The 21,095-nt window shown below is 45.4% G+C and overlaps 1 protein-coding gene across 4 annotated transcripts in view; it reads right to left on the reverse strand.

Annotated features, from left to right (window-relative positions):
* Itpkb (inositol-trisphosphate 3-kinase B) overlaps window positions 1-18,831 on the reverse strand; it is a 99,181-nt gene extending 80,350 nt beyond the window's left edge. Inside the window, exons 1-2 of one of the 4 annotated variants that reach the window (XM_005326546.5) lie at window positions 18,519-18,831; window positions 15,019-17,172 (exon numbers count right to left, since the gene is read on the reverse strand). In XM_005326546.5, the coding sequence (XP_005326603.1) occupies window positions 15,019-16,965 (1,947 nt within the window). In that variant the 5' untranslated portion in view covers window positions 16,966-17,172; window positions 18,519-18,831. Of the gene's footprint in view, window positions 1-15,018; window positions 17,173-17,306; window positions 17,450-17,711; window positions 17,837-18,037; window positions 18,193-18,518 lie in introns of those variants that run through there. The other 3 variants (XM_078022921.1, XM_078022919.1, XM_078022920.1) reach the window with 3 other exon arrangements.
* Window positions 18,832-21,095: the final 2,264 nt, after the last annotated feature.

Consider the following 21,095-nt stretch of genomic DNA (forward strand, 5'->3'; position numbering starts at 1 on the left):
ATGTGGCAAAACTAAACCTAAATCACAGACCCAAGCATAGAGACTTCCAAGGAAGCCTCAGGGGAAGGAATGGAGCCCCACGCACAGTGGGGCCTGCTCCTACACTTTTGAGTTGAATTTTGCAGGAATTCACCTAGTCAGAGAAAAGGGAAGAGAGTACATGGAATAGAAGGCTCCACAGACACCAAAGCAGGCAAGAATGAAGAGACACGGTGACTTCCTAAAGTGGCAGGAGTGTTGTCTTCCTCTCCAGGGCTGTTTTCTTCCAGTGGGAGGAGGAGGGAGAAAGCAGAAAGACGCTCTACATTTCTTTCTTTGTTTTTCTTTTTCTTTCCAGGCCTGACAATACATGGACAACTTTCCTGAAATACCTGTGAATCAGCCTGGGTGGATCCTGTGGAGGCTGGGAAGTGCCAGTACATGGGCTGGGGCCGCCACCCTGGCTCCCTACACACTGTACTCTGCCAAGGGTGCCCGCCAAGGAGCACTATTCTATTTTGGAGTCTGAAGACAGGGAGGGCACAAAGGTGCCTCATAAATGACCAAGCACCCTCACCTGAAGCCCTGAGAGGCAGAACTCTGGAGGCCCAAGGCTTTGGACACTCTGCTTCCATTTTCACAGCACCTTGATGGAATTGTTTTTGTCTGTTAGTTTTTGTTTTTGTTTTTAATAAAGCATCCCCTATTTTTTTAACTTACTTTATTTATTTATTTATTGTTATGTGGTGCTGAGGATCGAACCCAGTACCCATGCAAGCTCTCTATCACTGAGCCACAACCCCAGCCCTTTGTTTCTTTTAAAGCCAGATTATTTAATGAAAGGGAAACACATTAAAAAGGTGTTCACACCAAATTTTCTTTATCCATTCATCTGCAGATGGGCACCTAGGCTAGTCACATAGTTTGGCTGCTATGAACATGTATCACTCTAGTATGATGCCTTGAATTCTTCAGGGCAAATACTGAGGAGTGGTACAGCTGGGTCATATTTGGTTCCATGCCTAGTTTTTTGAGGAAACTCCTCACAGATTTTCCTAGTAGTTGTACTAATTTACAATCCTACAACAGTGTAAAAATGTTTCTTTTTCTCCATATCCTCTCCAGCATTTATTATTATTTTTATTCTTGGTGATTGCCTTTCTGATTGGAATACTACATATATATTCAAGTTGAAATTTCATTGTTATGTTTCCAGTTTTTATATAAAGCATAATTTTTTGGTCTTTTGGTAGTTATACATGACAGTAGAATGTATTTTGACATGTTACACGTACATAGAGTATAACTTCCCATACTTGTGGTTGTACATGATGTGGAGTTTCATTGGTTGTTAAAGAGTACTTTTTATGATCTCTGGTGATTCTCCATTGCTTTCATAATTATATACTTATACTAGTATCTAAATATTTACCAAAAGTTTAGTTCATTTCTTTAGTTTCAGTTTTTCTTTAAATCCTTCCTTAGTGATATTTTATAAATATATTGTGAAAATGTAAAAAAAAAAAAGGTATTCATTATCATTAGTCATTATAGAAAAACAAATTAAAACTACAATGAGAGGCTAGGGTTATAGCTATATAGCTCAGTGGCAAAGCTTGCCTAACATGGGTCCCGGGTTCAATCCCCAGCACAGCAAACAAACAAAAATACCACAATGAGATACCTATACATGCCTGTCAAATGGTTAAAATTTTTTAAAAAATGAATAATACCAAATGCTGGTGAGGATGTTGAGAACCTGGATCAAGAATATTTCATATTACTGGAGAATTATGAAATGGTACAGCCACTCTGGAAAATTGTCTGGCAGTTTCTTTTAAAAACTAAGTTAAAAATGCAACTATCCATCTGACCCAACATTTGCACTCCTGGGCATTTATCACAGAGAAATGAAAGTTTACCATTACACAAAACCAAGCACACAAATGTTCACAGCAGCTTCACTTAAAATAACCAAATACTGGAAATAACATAGGTGTCTCCTTCTAAAAGTGATGGTTTAATCAAAACCTCAGAGGAAGACAAGGCAGAGGCTGAGTAACCCAACTTCAAATTCAGGAATTCCTGATGTCCTCCACCTGAACTAACTGCATCTAGTGGCTGGTCATTCACGTGGCCTTTACAATGCCCCCAAGGAAGCCACCACTTCACCATGGTATTGGCTGAAATGCTCCTTTCTAAGGAGGGGCCAATGGTATGCCTGGAGTTCAGGCCCTCCAATCTTCTTGTAAGGAACCCCAAGGTGATCGGCTAATAAAGGCCTGGTCTCCTATCTACTGACCTCTTTGAATGAAACTTTCTCTCTTCCATCACCCAAGTCTCAAGGCTGATCAGCATTTTTAACAGCTGCATGATTAGATTAATTCAATAAAACTGTAATTCCAGGTGAGTTTCCCTAAGAAATATTTGATGAGACAGGTCTCCGACATCCTGTCCCTCCATGCAAATGATTTTTTTTTTTAAATCTGTATTTGGGATTCACATTTCCTTTGAAGGCATGCTGAATTATTTTCTGAAGTTCTTAAAATCTTTTCAAAGTCAGTGGCACATGTCCTCATTCTACAGTCAGAGGCCTACAGACTGTGGCACCCAGCAATCCACCACCTGAACCATTCAGGCAACTCCCTTTAGGATAACCTACATGGGTCCTCAGTGTTCCCTGCAACAACCCCTGGGAGATTCTCCTGCCTTCCCTGGGGATTGTGACATTTGAGGCCAATGGTGAGAGACCAGAAACTCTAGGCCAGGTCAGAGTAGCAAAGAAAAGTTGCCTGGAAAGACCTCAGGACCTGCAGGTCTTTTTTTTCAGTGATAGGAACCCAGGGCCTTACGCATACTAGGCAAGTCTTCTACTACTGAGTTACACCCACAGCTCTAGACTTGCAGGACTTTCGTGTAGCTTCTCAGTGTTAACCCATAGTCTGCAGGAGGCAGGAAGCCGCTCTGGGGAGAAATTTTTAATGTAGAGTATAATACCACAAGGTAAATAGCTTCACCACACTGTTCCATATGGCTTTTGCCTGAGATCGAAACTAATTGCCGTTTTGTGTACATTTCCAGGTTGGGGCAATAAGGCAACTACTGCCCAGTGCACTCGCCATCAGACCACCTCTGAGATCCACATGGCCACATGCTAACCAGCTCTTTCCATGGTCTCATTCCTCCCGGAAGACAACCCCTCCATCCTGCAAAGGGCAGGAGGAGCCTGGGGGTTTAGGAGATGTGCATGTGTAACCAGGCCTGAGTCATTCTCTCCAGAAGAGCCTCCAGCCCCAAACAGCATGTTGAGTGCCTGGAAGCCGCACTCAGATAAATGAGCCTAATGGGCTTTGGAGCAGGCTCTCTTGAGTGGACCACCTGTGCGCAGGAAAGAGGACAACCCCAAGGGTTAACACCCCAGGCTTTCTGCCTCATACTAGGGCCAAACTGAAGAGGGATTTCCACATCACACATCCATGTGTAGCCACAGCTGAGAAGATGCCTGTGTTTGGCAGGCAGGGGTACCCAGGGCTGCTGTCAGTCTGTGCTGCTCCGGTGGAATTTGTCACCACACAGTGCCAACCCTGCAGTGTCTACATGCATTCTCACAGGCCTTGAGGGGACTCAGAAGTGAGATGATGAGCTTGAGGTTCATGGGTTCACCCCAGTCGCCTGCATGGGTTTTGCCTCCACTCTACCATCTGAGGACAATGGCAAAGCACGGCCTTGGGACTTGGGGGAGTTCTGGGCAGGTTCTCTTGTGTAAAGTGAGCTTTGAAAACCCAAGAGCCGCCTGGTCCTGAGTCCCTGTGAAGGTACATGTGTTGGGGCCTTGTCTACAGAAAATAAAGCTTCTCCAACCTCAGAAGGGCACACGTCCCACCCAGCCACCAGACTGGACACAGGGAGGAGAGAAAGCCACTTAAAACACACACACACACACACACACACACACACACACAATCTCTAGCTCAGCCACCTGCTTTCTTATGGCTATAGTGACTCTAAAAGACACGTGAGGAAAACAGAGGAACTAAGGGAGGAGAGCAGAGATGGAGCCTTCCACATCCAAATGCTGGGCCTTTTATGGCTGGATGATCTGATCAGTCTCCACCTCTAACACAGATTAAAAAGAGTGGGTCCCAGGGTGTGTAACCTGACACCCCCCCTACCAGCAGCTGAATAGCAAGGATTGTTTTTAAACTTCAAGTTCTGAGCCTGGTAACAAAGTGAGCCTTTCCTGCTGGACCTCCTTGGAAAAATAATTCCTGATGCCTATTTTGTCAGCATCCTGGACTTGGGGTAACATGCAGTGACTCAGGGTACTTGGTGAAGGCAAGTTAGGGACCCACTTAGAAGCACTTTTCACAACTGAGAGAAGAGGCAGAAGAAGAAGACTCCCTCTATTCCCAGGTGGTACTTGAGCCATATTATCTCATTTTTATGTCCACACTAGAATATGAGATGGGGACATTATCCTCATGTTAGAGATGAAGAAACTGGAGTTCAGAGAAGTTAAGTCTCTGCAAGGTCTGAAACAGAGCAAGGATGTGAAGGATGTGAAGGTCTCTCTGGCTCCAGCTGCACATTCTCCTGCAAGATCATCTTGCTTCTCTGCTTGGCAGAGCAAGCCTACTCCAACACAGACCTTCTAAAACCTGCAACATCAGAGTTCTCAGACCCTGTTATTTCTTGGAGGGGAAGAGGCAAATAAGTCAGAATACTTCCTTAGTATCCTACTTCACTTTCAAATGGAAGAGAATAGTGGAGATTGCAAGCCCAGCCAAAAAGGCTGAGGGAAGACCTCACGACGGCCTGTCAGGTTCACACAGTTTATTGAGCATTTACTATGACCAGATAGTGTACTAGGCACTTCACACATTATCTTATTTAAGCCACAAAACCATAAGTCTGGTATTATCCATCCCATTTTACAGATGATGAAGTTGGGGGCAGAAAGGTACGACATTTCTCTAAGATCACACAATCAGGAATTGGCAGAGTTGAAGCTCAACTCCAGGACTGCAGACTGCAGAGTCTTCGTGACCAGGCTCTCTACCCAGCATTATGCTGCTCCCACCCTTTCTTCTCTCAGTGCTCTTCCATAGACTCAGTAACACTTACTGAGCAGAAGCCCCACTACTACCAGACCATGTCCCTCTGATCAGCTGCAATGGAGGTAAGGGCAATCTCAGGCCCATTTTAGCCTCACAAGGAACAGGGCAGCTGCCCACAGTCTACATCTTCCATCCACTGAACATCCATTTGTGTATCAAGGTCTGCTGGGGACACAGCCTTCTTCCATGCCAACTTCCCAGAACCACTGAATCCAGAATAATATCTTTGTTTGACCACTTCTAACAGAGGTAGCAAGGCCTTTTCCCCAGACTTCTTCCCCAATGGCTGTTGCCAAATGCAATTCTCTGCTTCTTGTGCCACAACACACACCAACATTTTCTGCATTTCATATTCCCACACCGATTCATTATTTATTAACTCATATTTAATGAATGTGCTTGTTAAATGGTGATACAACTTGTTCTTGAGTTTTGCAAATCTCAAGTATGCCTGCTGGCATCAGCTTTGCCTTCGAGGGCAGATCCCCAAGGGTAGGGATAGCATCAATTAAAACATTCTCTTCAGCACAGGTACCTGCAGACAGGGATGTTACATCAGTGCCTACTGTCTAGGCAGCTGCTAGGGTTCCCTGTGCAATGTGCACTTCTCAACATGGGCAGCTCCCAGAAGGAAGACCAGGCTCCATGAGAAAAAGAGACTGAAGTTTCTAGATCTAGTCCAGAGTCAGGCCATACATAAAAGGCACCCAGCATAGAGTTGCTGAATGTAGTATTTGCTTTAAAATACTCAAGACTTTGCTGAATTCCTCTTTCACATTCCAGGACACAGATGAGCAAACCACTACAAGATACTAGAAAAAAAATCAGTGTTCCATGAAGTATCCACAAACTTAGAGGGCACTCTGTGCACTCTCCCCTCAATTATTCAGGAGCTGACAGCCCTGTTGTAGGAAGATTGGACCTGCACTTTGTGGCTCCCACCCGCTTTGTGGCAGCCTTACCCTGTGTCCCTCCCCACTGACAGTGAGCAAACCACAGCTAGAGGGGGCTGCATGCAAGGTCCGCAATGGCTGGAATGGTCACTTAGGCAAGAGAAGACAATATCTCTGCTGAAGAGGAACCAGGGTATTATCTAGAATGTCTGTTCTTCCCTGTTCCCCTACCCCCCACCCCAAGTACCCTTCAAAACTGGCTCCCTGTGGGCAGAAAGGTTGTTTGGGATATAGTCCTTTGCAATTTCCTTTTAAGCACACAGAGGCAAGACTACCTCATGCTAGTGCGGTGCTTGCCCTGGTCCATCCTCTTTTCAGGAAAATTTAAAAGCAATATCATAATATTCATCATTAAAACTAAGAAGGCAAAATTACACTCTTCCAAAATATCTCTCTACACACTAATTCATTCCAGACTCTTAAAGACCACATGAGGTAAGAAGATAAAGTCCTAAAATATACCCATTTTACAGATGAGGATACCAAAGCCCAAAGAGGCCAAGCGCTGAATGTGAGTCACTAGTCCTTCCAGCACACTGCACACCTAGGGTATATCCAGAAAAGTTCTTAGAGGAAGGCCCTGAGTCTCCCAAATTACTTGGAATTAGCAAGATGCTCTGTTCTAGTAAGTGCTTAATGGTGTGATGACTACGATGATGAATGAGACAGGTTAAGAAAATGAGAGAAAGAAGAAAAGGCTTCCCCAGCCTCATACAGAATGAAAAAATCAATTGCAACACATTCAAAATGTCCCTGACCCTAGAACATTTTGAATCTGTAAGAATTTCTTATTCGTCCCTAACAAAATCTCCTAGCCATTTCTTAAGCTACTGGCAGGCGGTTGGATTTTCCACTTGACATTGTTAAGAGATTAAACTGTTTATCTCATTGTCATACACAGGCTTTTTCAGTTTCCTGCTAATACATGCAGGTTAGATAAGGATTACAGAAGTGATACTCCCAAGTTCCTCTGCATACCAGCTGGCATCCTTTCCCCCACATTTACAAGGCCTGTTTTCTTTCTTTCTTTTTTTTAATCTACTATTTAGATAGCCAACTTGTAAACAGAAAATAGTATACATCCATGCCTAAGCAGGGGATCAGACAAACACCAGCTCTATACAACTGCAGAAGCAGCACTCATGAGGAGATTCTGCCAAATTATACATTTTACCACCCAGTCACCAATTGCCATAGAGAAGAGAAAAACAAATTGAGCTGAGCCTGGAAAGAATGTCAGTGAAATTGGAAAAACACTTGCTGGGAACTGCCTGGGGGTGCAGTGACCTCCCTTGTAATTGCCCAGGTCCCACCAGCTCACAGCATACCAAGAGAGATTGCAGATCAGAGCTGGGTGCATGGCCAGTCACCAGGGAACCTCCCTCCCACAGTAGGCAGAACACTCCCTGCAGTGTATGAAACTATTAAGTGCTGGTAATATAAAATTTATTACAGCTTCTTCTTGGAAAACAGTACAATTGGTTTATTCATTCTGATTAAAAGGATGGGAGTAGGAGGGGTCCAAATGCGGAGAGGTAATGAAAGAAAATTTTGCCCATTCTCCAAAGCCAAGGGCAAAACACCTCATTCCTGCCCTCGTGGGATGAGCTCACAGAGAACAACTTGAAAAAGTAAGCAAATGGACCACCCTTTCGGGGAAGGTCTTGGCCAAGGTCTGGCCTTTACCCTGTGCCTCATGAACACATATCATCCTATCTGGGTTAATCTTGGTCACCAGGTCAACGGAAATAATCTCAATGCCTTTGTTTGTGATCCTCTATCATTTCATTTTCCCTTTCCACCCAGAATCTTACCACAAAAGTAAAATGCTAGATTAACAGGATAACTGAGCTTCACAAGGAAGGATCCTCTTTAGCTGAAAATTAACCATCTCCACCCCAAGTAGACTGAGCCATTTTTTTTACTTTTCAGAGATGGGGAAATAAAAACATGTCCTCCGCTGTTCTGAAAGAATCATACACAAGTATGACTTGCAGAGGTTCATTCTGTTTCCTTATCATCTATAGCACCTATTTTGGGGTTACTTTTAACACTTTTTTTTTTCTTTTGGCCATGCTAGGGACTGAGCCCAGAGCCTCATGCATGTTAGGCAAGACTCTACCACTGAGCAACACTCCAGCACTGGTTACTTATAAAATCTAATGGCTGGTCAAAAACAAGAGAAATAAAAATTGCAGGAAATTTTTTAAATGCAATATTGGCTAGTAGCCCAAAGAGATACCTTTTGTTGAATGGGTTTCCATAACAAGATAGCAAGTCAATAAAATGCCCAAGTAAAGCTCAATAAAAGGAGAGAAAATCAGATTTTTAACAGTAAACAGAAAATAGTATAATGGAATTATCGAGAAACACACCAGACAAGTTAATCACAAGCTGGAGTGTTGGCTTTCCAGTGAAATGATTATCCTAAGTCAATTGTCCTCGCCCATAGCCTGGAAGGCCCTTGTCTCTAAGTAAGAAATATCAGAGTGGTCCGCCCTGCACAAACACTCTGCAATAATGTAGCATGCTTGACCTTGACCTTGAGACTTATATACAGCAGTAGGCACTTCTGCTGACCAAGCCCTTCACCCCCATCTTTGAGTCCAAGCCTTAAAATAATCTGCAACTAAACAAAAGGAAAGGACACTAGTAAACAGAAATTTTAAGGTCAGACCAGCCTTATTCTAAACAATCAATGAAATTGCATTTCAGGAAAACAACTATGGTCCCACAACAGCTTGTGAATACAAGTCTTTGAGAAATGAAGTTCACCCCAGCCTTTCTGGCTGAGGTAGAATAATTTTCCAGGATTGTATTGAGATGAAAGTGGAACTAAAAACAAAATCCTACGGTTACTACAGGAATTCTTCCAAGGGGCCCAATGGGTTTTCCAGACAGACATTGCCTCACTGGTACTCACAATGTCTCCCAACTCCATGTACACTAACACGTATTGAGCCTCTACTATGTGCCAGATGCTATGCTAGGCACTTTCATAAACATTATGTCACTGAACTCTTGCCACCCCATGAGGTCATGCTCACTCATGCCACTTTTTCAGAGAGCTTCCAGGCCAGGTGTAGACTAGGTTTTCAATCTGGGTCTCCTAAACCCCAATCCAGCATACTTACTAAAGTAAGTATAGGAATTAGCAATGAATTTGCCTTGACTGGACTTTTTTTTATCGTCTTCTCTTTTTTCATCTTTTAGGTGGTTAGTAGGTAGGTAATGTGAGATACTTTCTTTCATTCATTCACTCATTCACTCATTCCTCTAACAAATGTTTCAAAAGTACACACTGTATTCAAAGCCAATGTGGATCTTCCAAGGTAAGTAAAGAACTTGTCTACTAAAGAAGTTTCTTGAGTGAAAAGAATGGAAACAGGTCCTGTGACTCTACTGAATGCTTTCTGGCTTTGCTTTCTTTATCTCTAAAATGTGAATGTTGGGGCTGGGGTTGTGGCTCAGAGGTACAGTGCTTGCCTAGCACATGTGAGGTCATGGGTTTGATCCTCAGGACCATATAAAAATAAATAAAATAAAGGTATTGTGTCCAACCTCAACTAAAAATAAGTATTTTTTTTAAAAAATGTGAATGTTGGAGAAAATGAGCTCTAAAGATTCTCCCAGAGCCAGATCTAGATAATGTTCACTATGGAAACTCTAGAAAAGTTGTTGTTTTTTCATAGCAAGCACAAAGGTCTAATCCCTATTGAGATCATATATAGTCTAATGTTTTTCAGCCGGAGACTTGAACTCTTTAAACTAAGAGTTTTCTCCTAGAAAAAGTGGATCAGGGCTGCTATCTCCATTAGGAAGATGTGGTGAAGGAAGGGGGACTAGTGAGCAGATAACAAGGAGTCTGAAAGGATCGTGGTGAGATTTGGGGTTGGTGACAGTATTACAACAAGTTAAGTTTGACTAGAGTCAGGAGACCAGGTTGGCAGATTCTTCCAGCCCTCCAATGTGGCCTTCCATAGTCTGGCCCCATGGTTCTGATGGAAATGCTGGGTGTTTCTGCTCTGTATACGGAAACCATCTGCAGCACCGTCATTACTTGGTTCAGTAAGTATACAGTCACAGTATGCCGTCACAGAACACTCAGAAGAACTGGTCGGTCATGTAAAATCTTAAACAGGCAGCTGGCACTCTAAAGGACTTTGCATATGACCAAAGAGGTCATAATTGGGCTTGGTGTGATTTTTTTTAAGGCAATGAACAATGACTCACAAAAAAATATGTCATTCCCAATGTCAATTTTACCTAGTGAGGGAAAAAAAAAATCACTGATAGGCACACTTCTCGTGGGATTGACAGCACAATGTACAAAACCTCTCATGCCAAGGTCTCCTCTCCTATCAAAATCTACAGACCTAGAGACACCAATAGTGTAACCCAACATAATTTAGAAGAGCTCCTTAGTTACTTCTGAAATCACCTGCTAAATATCTGAAGTCTACAGCATTGGTGTTTTTTTTTCCTACCAAGATATAAAATCCCTTCCATTAAATACTTTAAAAATCTAACTTTAGGTAAATAACTTGAAGCCTGACAAAATTAGAAAAGTGACTCGGCAGCAAACTAAAGTTCAAACTAGCATTTACAAACTGGAATCTATTTCTCTAAAAGCAGCAGCCAAATGATTTACTATGTTTTCTTATAAAACCTAAAGCCTAGATAAGTCTTGAGCCATATTTTTGCAAAAATCTAAGCATTTGCCTGAAAATGCTGAGAATCAACTCCTCTTTTTATTTGAAAGGATTTTAAGCTGTCTAAATACGTTCATCTTTGATGAGATTCGGTCTTTGAAGTGATGTTTTGACTCTGTTAGCAAAGCCTCAGTTTCCAAACTTAAACATTGGAGGGAATCAAAGATCCCTCCCTCCCTTTTTTTTTTTTTTTGTTTGGTAAACAGAGTATACATTTTAGTTTAACGGTTTGGGCATCCTACCAGCAGTCTCTAAGAGCTGTCGGATTACTAATGAAAGCCTTAGATATTATGATGATTTCTTTTGATGATGCTTTTTAAATGTGAAATTACAAAGAACCATTCTTCCAGTAAAGAAATAGAAGACAAGTAGATCAATAAATTGATCTCAAGTAAAAGCACAAAATTAAAGGTGCTCAGTTTCTGCCTTGGTGCCAAGGACCAGACCAATCTTGTCACACCTCTTATCGCCCTGAGGCATACTTCATGTACACTGGGTTTCAAATAGCATGTCTACAATTAAATAGAGAGTTATAACAACATGGACCCATGAGATCTTACTCCTGCAAAAGGAGAAAACTGAGCCAGAGAGGCAGAGCCCATGAGTGTCCTGGGGTGCTGCTGCCTCCCAGGTCTTGGTTTCGTCATCCCTAACCAGTAACACCTGGAAACTCACATAAATGACTTGAGTCCTCCCAGATCTAGAAGCTGCTGAGGATTTGCCAGAAGAATCCTTTCCAGAGAGAGGGCTACCCCACCTTCAGAAAACAGTCTTGTGCAGCCTGAACTCATAACCCCACAAATCTGGGCCTTCAACGTTTTCATCCATAAAAGAAGTTTCCACTTAAAAATACTCACTACCAGATGCATCCTTTTAAGTGCCCCTTAAAGTTTAGTTTGGTTTACCTAAAAATAAAATTTGTATATACTTTTCAAAACCACAGCCATTTTAAACTGCTTGAATATTTTTGCTATGTGTAAGAGTTAATTTTTCAGTATCAAAAAAAAAAACAGCAAAACTAGCCCCCCCCAAAAAAAAAATCCCAATAGCCCTTAAAAAGTGTTAAATGCCAAGAAGTCAGGAGGTTGGCAGTAGTATACTTCCTAATACTGACCCCCAGGTTTTATTGTTGTTGCTGTTTTTACACATAATTGATAAAGACTTTTGGAACAAATCAATAAAACCTATTTTTATATTAATGTCCATATATTAATATAGTACTTTCCATCTGGTGTCTTAATGGCCCAGATACTCTCACATGGAGTGATAAAGGAAAATAAAGAACTGATGATTAGGCTTAGTTGTTCTAAAGGAGAGAAACCATCCCTGCTCAATGCAATCAAGTTCTGCTCAAAACAGTGCGACTGTGCCTGAATTTAAGCCACTGCAGATCAGGTGTGTGATATGACTTCTGAGCAAACTTCAAGAGTCTGATCCTTTAGAAGCTGTCACGCCCAGCCTGCACACCACCTTGCACAGGATCATTCTTCAACAGGAACAAAAATGTGCTACAGGAGGTACGCAGGAGAGGGGTAACTTTGTAGGAAGGTAGAGCAGTATAAATGAATAATTCTCAGGGTCTAATATAGGTCTGAGGGCCAGGAATTGGGTATGTGCCTGGGACTCTGAACATGAATCTCAAACCTGCATGTAAAGTGTGCACAAGAATGAATTTGAATATGAGTGTGGGTATGTGTGAGTGCAAACACATGTGAGCATGTATTAGAGTGGGTGCAAGCACCATGAGAGTGAGGATGAGCATGCCTGAGCAGTGTGAGAGTGTGTCCAGCTGTCGTGTAGGCAGTAGGGTCGATAGAGACAGCCAAGTGCAAAAAAGAACTCCATGTAGATTATGGTACAGAAAGTGCAGTCTCAGTTTTATCTACCAAACACTGACAAGCCCAGCCAACAGGCCTGGTCAATAAAGATGTCTGGACTTCGGTAGACAAAATATCAATCTCAGGTAATCAGGTTAACTTTTTGACCCAATGAGCAGATGTTTTGGTGTCATAGATAAGGTTCCAGTGTCACAATCTGTACAAGAAAACTTTGCTGATCCTGCAAAACTCAGCTAAAGCTCAAAAGCCCCTAGGATCCCATAATTTCCACTTTGTTATCCATCCTCCCTGCAAAGCACACACATTCTCCCCTCTCCCTCCTCCCCTGCCCAGCCCCCATTAGCCTCAAATGATTCAGAGAGCAGAGATGGTAGGGAATTTTTCCCTGGTTCTACTCCATGGATGTCTGAAAACCTGTTTAAAAGTGGGAGGTAGTTTGGACAACAGGTCGCCCTCATTTCCCTCTGGACTTGTTAGCTAATTTGAAAACACCACTTATCCCTCTGGTTTCTCAGTTGGCATCCCTCTGGCAAAGGGGAAAAAAATTATCACCTGTCATTATTTGTCTCCTCTTTAACTTATTTCCAGACAAGACCTCTTTTCACACATCAGGACACATAAACTATTTCAATAACCAGCCAACAAGAGCTGCTAATCCACCACTAGAAAGGGCAAATGGAAACTTGGAGAACAAGTTAAAGCAATTTTGGGTGTGCCAGCAGTGCTTCAGGGTTTCAAAAGCAAATGGGAGGAGTGGATAGAGGACCACCTGTTATTCCCTAGGCCCTGACTGCTGGGCAAGAGGGCAGAGAAATCTGGGTCACACCTTCAAAAAGAAGTATTTTCTACCTGCAGTTTACCACCATTCCCTCCAGGTGGATCCCCACCCCCCGAAAAGTGACGTGCCCACACCTGACAACAGGTGCACAATGCCTGGGAACCTGTCCTGGCCACAAAATTCCAGGTTGATTGGGATCAGAGTTTGCATATATATTTGCCTCTGGATCATCAGCAGAAGGCAGAGTTTCAGGAAAAGAAATTCCTGGTCTTCAAAAATTCATACTGTGATTTCTGAGGTGGGAGTAAGAGAAAAACATGTTTTGGAGTCCAAAATCATAGTAAAGGCTGCTGAGTAGAAATATAAAGCACCCAGTTATGGTGAATAAAGTTATTGAGGTACAATGAATAGCATTTGGCATTCAAGATGAAATCAGAAGCTCGCCTATCATTCAGCCTTTCACCCAAAGTAGCACAATAACCCCTCACACCCTGAGCTAGGAAATTCCCCATGCTCTCTGGAAAAGCTAAGAGAAAGGCCAGACCTTTTCAGAAGTGCTAGCTTCAATGCATATGTCTTCTGAAAGATATTCTGATCCTCTGGAAAGTGAAAACAGCCTTCAGCTGAGATTAACCATGTAATAGAAATAAATTCTTGTCTACTGCCATTGCCAGAACAAGATGTCTGTATGAGACTCCAAAGAGATACACACGAAAATGTACCTGAAATGAACCTGTTCCAGCCCACCTGCCTTTGGAGATACCACCCAGGTGCCTATCTCAAGCAACTCAACCTAATACAAAATTGTTACAAAAGAAACTGTCTGGGGGGTGGAGTTGTGGCTCAGTGGTAGAGCGCTTGCCTAGCATGTGTGGCTCAGTGGTAGAGTGCTTGCCTAGCATTGGGCTCAATCCCCAGCACCACATAACCACTAAAAATATTAAAATGACAACTAAAAAAACAAAAATCTTAAAACAACTAAACAAAAAAACTTTTTAAAGAAACTGATTGCTTGGCCCAGAGCATGGTTTTCATTTTAATTCATACATCAAATTACACCTTAGTACACTGTCCACACTAATATTGCAATGTCCTGTCCTAACTAAGGCTCACAGGTTGCTCATACATAAATGGGCCACAACCACATCTACAGGTTTCAGAGCCCTGTCATAGAATCACATCACTCATTTTCCTGGCCTAGTGGTGGGTACTGAGTTAATTTGATGGCATCCTTAACAATCTGAATGAATCACAGAATTAAATGTTTTGCTTATTCAGACAAAAGCTACACTCAGCAGCTCTGTTCACTATCTTTGGGGATTAATCAGGAAGTTTTGGATGACATGAATATTATGTTCCCAAGAGGAGTGATGTTCTATGGGAAGTACCTCAAAAGCTTGTTTTTTAAGATGTCCATGGAAATAACTGTGGGAGTGACTCAGATTCACAGTCCAATCTATAAAATCCTTGCCTATATATTCCCCAGCAGAGACACTTGAAGAGAAATATTAGTTGTGACTGACACAGGACCTTGGTCAGAGTCATTACTCATTAGAAAGTAATAAAACTGGGGACACATAAGGATTCAAAGGTCTGCTGAAAGTAGCAAGAGTTCTAGAAAAATCTCAAGGCAAGACTTACCACTTTGGGCTTCTGCTGGTCCAGGGTATGCAGGAATGCCGAGTTAGGGTCCAAGGTGCGCTCAGGGTCACTGGAAATGTCCTCTTCTGAGTCTTCATAGGAAGAAGAGAAGCCCGTGGAGGAGGCAGAGGAAGAGGACAGTTTCCTCAGAGGCAGGTTGCCCCGAGGGCTTTCCTGCACCTCCTCCAAGCCCCTGTCTTCCTGGGCACCCACATCCGTAATGATGACTGCAGGTATAGCTGGTATGTTGCTGGCACTGCAGGTCTCTCCCAGAGAAGGTTTGTCCTCTTGATTCTGGGGCAGCCACTCCCTGTTGGGGTGAGCATCTCTGTCCTGCAGCTGACTTTCCCAAGTCCCCTCCGATTGTACCCCTGTTCCACGCGTCCAAGCCAGACCATCTTTCTCCATGGGGCCCAGCCAAGCCCTGGAGCTCCCAGGCTGCACATCCACCCTGTCCCCAGGAAGGCACTGCTGTTCTTTCAGATCTTTTGCCATTTCCCAACAGGGCAAAGGCTCCAGCATTTTGCCAGAAGAAATTCCCGCCTCCACTTCTCCAGTCCCTGGCTGCGCTGTACAGCTGACACCAAACAGGCCCAGTGTTGAAGACCCTTCCCCCACTCTGCCAGAGAGCTGCGGGCGTTCATGGATCACTGAGACCTCACTTTGGGTCTCTGCAGGACCTAGAGAGCCCAGGTCTCCAGAAGGCCTGGACGAGCTCAGGGCTTCAGATGGCTCTGAGCTTTGAGCATTCACAGTGGCATCCTCTGGCCTTTCACCGACTTCTGGCTCTCTGGAGCCTGGCAGGACACAGGGCAGATTTCCCTTCCCCAACTTCCCAGGGGGCTCTCCACCTAGGGACCCGCTCTGCTCTGGGGTTGGGCTTCTCTCACTGCCCAGGAACTGCCCCTGCCTCTCAACCAGGGCCTCCCAGGGGTGCAGGCTTCCAAGCTTGCAGGCTGGCTCAACCAGAGCAGGATCGTGTGGACGGTGTGGTCCAGTGGATGAGGCTGTTGCAGTCACTGCTGTGTTCATCATTAAACTCGTTCCCACCAGCTCCTCTGGGGGAGTTTGGCAGCTCTGAATTCCCGAAGAAGAAGCGACCCTCTTGTTAGTTTCCATAGCTAAAAATGAGTCACAAGGGGTACTAGCAGGGGTCCCTTTCTCCATCTTCACGGAATCCTTTGCACTCTGAGCCCCAGATCCTTTCGTGGTGGCCTGGCCAGGAAGAAGTGCCACTCCCTCCTTGTCCTTTGAGGGGCACAGACTGAGCCCTCCTCTTCTCACAGAGTGGGCATCTGAAGCCTCTGAATATTGCTCCCCCCAAGATTTTGTCCTTCGTTCCTCACTTGGGACACATTGAGCCAAGACCCTTCCAGGGGGCTGGCTGCTGCTGCGGAAAGGGCTCGGGGAGGGCGAGCGAGCCCTGCTCAAACGTGGGCTTCGGGGTGCCTGAATGGCACAGCTCTGCGCCTGAATGTGCGCCTCGAAAATGCCCACTTTCTGGTTCACCTGCACGTTCTGCAATTCGCGTTGCAGAATTCGCAGCTTCCTTTGGGCCTCCTCCGGTCCCGGCGGAGAAAGGGTACCGGCGGCCACCACCTGCTGCCCATCACCTCGCAGGCGGCCCGCCCAACTAGGGCTGCCCACGCTACTGCTGCTGCTGCTGCTACAGCTGCCGCCGCCGCTGCCGCTGCTACTATTCAGCCTGCGCCGGCCGCTCCGCCAGCTCCCGGGGCTCCGGGGCTCCTCTGGCGACAGCGACTCGGCGGGGGGGAAGAGGAAAGAAGCCCCTCTCCCGGGGCTGAAAACGCTGCCCGGGCTAAGCACAGCCCTCCCAGGGGGCAGGGGCGTCTCGCTGCCGCTGGGCCCCGGGCCGCCGCCGCTCTTCACCTCGTCGGCACTATTCATGATCACCAGGCTATTGAGTGCATAGCAGTACACAGCCATAGTACTGGGTCCGCCGCGCTGCCTGCCTCCGCGACTCGGGTTCCAGCTCCGCCGCTGGCGCCTCCTCCTCCCGCGGCTCCTGGATCAGCCCCGGAGGTCCGGCGGCAGCAGCTCCTCTCGCCGATGGGGCTGCATGGCCTCGGCGGCGGGCTGGGGGCACAACTGCGGGCTCGGCCCCCGCCCAAAGCTCCATAAACAACCGCGCTTCTGTGGAGACACAAGGAGAAAAGTCAGGACCCCAGAGGGCGCGGAGGAGAGGGTGGGGAGAGCCCGCCGGCAAAGCCCAGAGGGAGCCCTAGGACCCCAATCTGTTCGGGACCGGGTGCCATAGGACGTCTCACCTATAGGGACTACGAGGCTCCGGGGGAACCCATGCCCGGCTCCCTCAGAGTCAGCGCGGTTTGGGTACGCGTTTCCCCGGTGTGCTTAACCCGCCCCCCTACTCTCGGGTTTGGACCGGCTTTGAACTCCTTTCAAATTCCAAATTCTAAGATTAGTCTTGAAGCCATGAGGATGGGCGAGGGAGGATGTGCAACTACTTGGTCCCCAAGGGTGCTGTGCGCGGAGCGCCGCTGACCCGTCACACTCGGCCTGAGCAACCACTGGCTATCGAGGGTAACGGCGCAGCCCTGCTCCACCCTCTCGGGACATCAGAGACCGAGTCAGGGGAACCTGAGCAAGACCTGCCTTCCCCAAATAGCTGCCAGCGCCCGGATCTGGAGGGCGCCTGCGTACCCGCCGTTTACCTTCCTGACCCTGACCCTGGACTTGGGGCTGTGTCTCTCGGCCTACTAAGGCCTGAGAGAACTGCCCGGCTGCAGCCCAAGCATTTTCAGCACTGGCCTTGTCGCCTGTCCCCAAACAAGTGTTTTTTGAGTGTGGGGCGCGCCTGCGCACGCCCGGGATGGGGACTCTGCAGTATATTGTACCGGAACCAATACTCACCGCCCCTCTAGTTGCCGCCCCCCGCGGTGGTGTGTGTGTGTGTGTGTGTGTGTGTGTGTGTGTGTGTGTGTGTGTGTGTGTGTGTACGCGCGCGCACAGCTACTCAACCCTCCGCGCGCCCGGTTACCGAGGACGCGATGTGCCTGCGGGCTTCAGGACCCGCGCCCCTCCAAGGAACTCCGGGGTTTGCGTCGCTGCAGACGGGTGACTAGGTGCGCAAACCCCGAGGAAGGCAATCTAAGGGCGGCGATCTAAGCCCCGGGAGCCGTGCAGCGGAGGGCTGGGCCTCTGCTCATCCCGGGCAGCCTCGCCCGCCGCCAGCCGAGCCTCCCGGCGGCCCAAGCCCCGGTGCTCTGCAGCACGCCGGGGGAGGCGGCGCGGAGAGAGAGCCCGGAAGGCGGGCTGAAGAAACGCCGAAAATTCGTCTCTCCTTCTCCGGCCCCAGGTCCCACTACAACGCCTCCCTCCAAAAATCAAAACCTCGTCACCGTCTCCCTAACGCACCCCTTTTCGCAGTTTCAGAACCCGGAATGGCAGATCCGCTCCAGAGCGTAGTGAAGGGAGAGAGGGCTCAGAGGCCAGAGCCATTGAAGAGCCGCCAAGCTTACCTGCAATTTCTCAGATTCTCGGGTCCTGTGTGGACTACACGCCGACCCAAGTAGGGTCGAGATGCATTTAAAGCAGAAATGCTCAGAAATGATTTCCTCAACAATCTATGGAAGACAAAAAAAAAAAAAAAGAGTGCGAAAGAGCGAGGGGTTGGGGGAGGTCCGCCGCGCAGGGGCCAGGCTATCCCGGCGGTGGCGACGCCAGGCCGGCCCTGCACGCCCTTCTCCGCGGTGGAGATACTACCCCTGTCAGTGTCTGCTCCGGGCTACTTCAGTGTTTGTTCAATGTAAGATTAAAAAAAAAAAAAAAAAAGTTGGTGGCGGGGGTGGGGGGAGGAGGCAGAAGGCGGGGGCTAGGGGGAGGAAAGCAGGAAGGAAGTTGTGAGCCCGTCTGGGGTTGAACTCAGCGGAACAAGTTTTTCTTTTCTTTTTTTTTTTTTTTTCTATTGCTTGGCAAGACCGAGGGAGGGAAACACTTAAAAAAAAAAGTTTCCATTGTTAGCTAACCAAAAAAAAAAAAAAAAAAGCCTTTTGACTTCTGCTGGTTAAAGATATACGATTCATTTTCCACCCCTCTATCAAGGCTTGCTGATGGCTAGCTTTATGAAACTACTTTTGAAAAAATGTTTTTAATAAAGTATTGAGTGTGTGTTCTAAACAAAGCAGCTCCTGAGGATCTTTTTGGCATTTAAAATGGACTAAAAGCTTGTCTAAACGGTTTGTGTTCTTGTACACAAATATGCAAATGCAAAAGAAGGTACTTTGTGGGCACCTCCTTGCAAAGTTGCAGATTTTAAGTGCACCACAGTAGTATTTTGGAAGATTGGTTGGGCTGTGAACTGTAAAGGCTTTGCAGTGCAATTGTTAGATGTGTAAACTCGCCTTTATGTTGCACTTTTATCTATAGATGCACACAGTAAATGGGATATTTGCATACTTTTGCACTTTAATTCTCAAGGTTATTTTAAGAAAATGCATAGTCCTGGAATTAAGCAGGCCTAAGCAATGTCTGAAAACCCCTTGCATAGTCTCTTATAGGACTGAATTATTTTCAAGAGATCTCTGCCCCACCATCAGCCAAAGGAGGGGAAGGAACTGCCAGCCAACATTATTGGGAAAGGTATCCAACCCTGATTAGGCCCTGGCACTGCAAGTGTGTTTTGCATAATTCTCTAAATCTTAAACTACAGCATTTAGTGGAAACAGGGAAACACAGCTGCAAGGAAATTTAAAAATCCAAAGCCTGAATCGGTCCTTATATTCTGATTAACTAAAATTCAGATGGAAATTTTGACTTTGCTTGGAGCAAACAGATCTGCTACTTGTTTATGTAACAATGCTGTTTAAGTGAGCAAAGCAACCTGCTGCTCAATCAGGAAAAGATTCATGGCAATGCTGAAACCATGAAATCTTCTAGCCAAGGATTCTTAGGAAATCAGAGACTATTGAATCCCTCCTAATTTTTAAAAACATGCCATGAAAGGATTGAATCTAATTCCCCTCCCACCCTCGGTGGGGCTAAAGAAAGAGCCCTGAGTTTATTTAGGTGTTAACTTAAGATCTGGGAAGTTCCTAAGAGAAGCTTGCCCTATCATTTTTTTCCTAATTTTGCTCTCTAATGATAACAAAAAGGAGTTTTCAGATTCCAGGATACCCACTTATTGGAGTTCAGTCTGAGGGACTGTTATCCTATGAGAGGCTAACTTAATACCTATGTCAGGTGTCATGGTAGAAGCAACCGAAGGACCTAGCAACATATACAAGAGGCACAGAAACTTTGCTTCCCAACCCCTGGACAGTTAAATTTCCCAATCATTGTCACCTCACAGTCAGACATCTTCAGGCTTGTCTACTTGAAAAACTCAGGCTTCCTGAATGTACACTCAGCATGAAGAATTCTTAGTCAGAACAGCCAGCAGCTGTCAGGTGTGACAAGGGATTTCTGCCTTGTATGGAGGTAGGACTTGATGGTAATTCTACCAGTTTGAAATTCTAATTGTGCCACCAAGAGCAGCAAGGGATGAGAGAAAGATGGAGCAAAACCCATGTTTGGAAGCCAGCAGGTGGGCTTGCATCCTGCAGGATGCAAGTTGTCTTCCGTGATTTTAAATGAACACAAACATTTTTATATACTGCTTATTATTTGACAGACACTGTTCTAGGCACACTATCAATATTTGCACATTTTTATTCCCTTAACAACTATCAGGTAGGTATTACTACAAACCTCATTTTACAGAGGAATAAATAAAAGTACAAAGAGGTGAGCCATTTGTCTCCCACATCCTGCAGCTTTGGTAAGTGGCAAAACCAGGACTTGAGCCTGTGCAGCCTGGGTCCAGAATCCTTGCTTGTCACAACTTTTCCCTATACTAGTTATCTACAACTGTAGGAAAGTTTTCACTAATGTTTTAGGTTCTCTCCATGTGCCTACTTTGGGAATGGAATTTTATATATCAAAGCTATGAAATTGAGATTACATACTTAATTGTAAAAAGCATCTAGAAAAACCTACAGTCAACATCATACTTAAAAATGAAGGATTAAACACTCTCTAAGATCAGGAACAAGGTTAGA

This window comes from Ictidomys tridecemlineatus, chromosome 10 (assembly GCF_052094955.1).
Source record: "Ictidomys tridecemlineatus isolate mIctTri1 chromosome 10, mIctTri1.hap1, whole genome shotgun sequence".
In the NCBI taxonomy this organism is placed as follows: Eukaryota; Metazoa; Chordata; class Mammalia; order Rodentia; family Sciuridae; genus Ictidomys; species Ictidomys tridecemlineatus.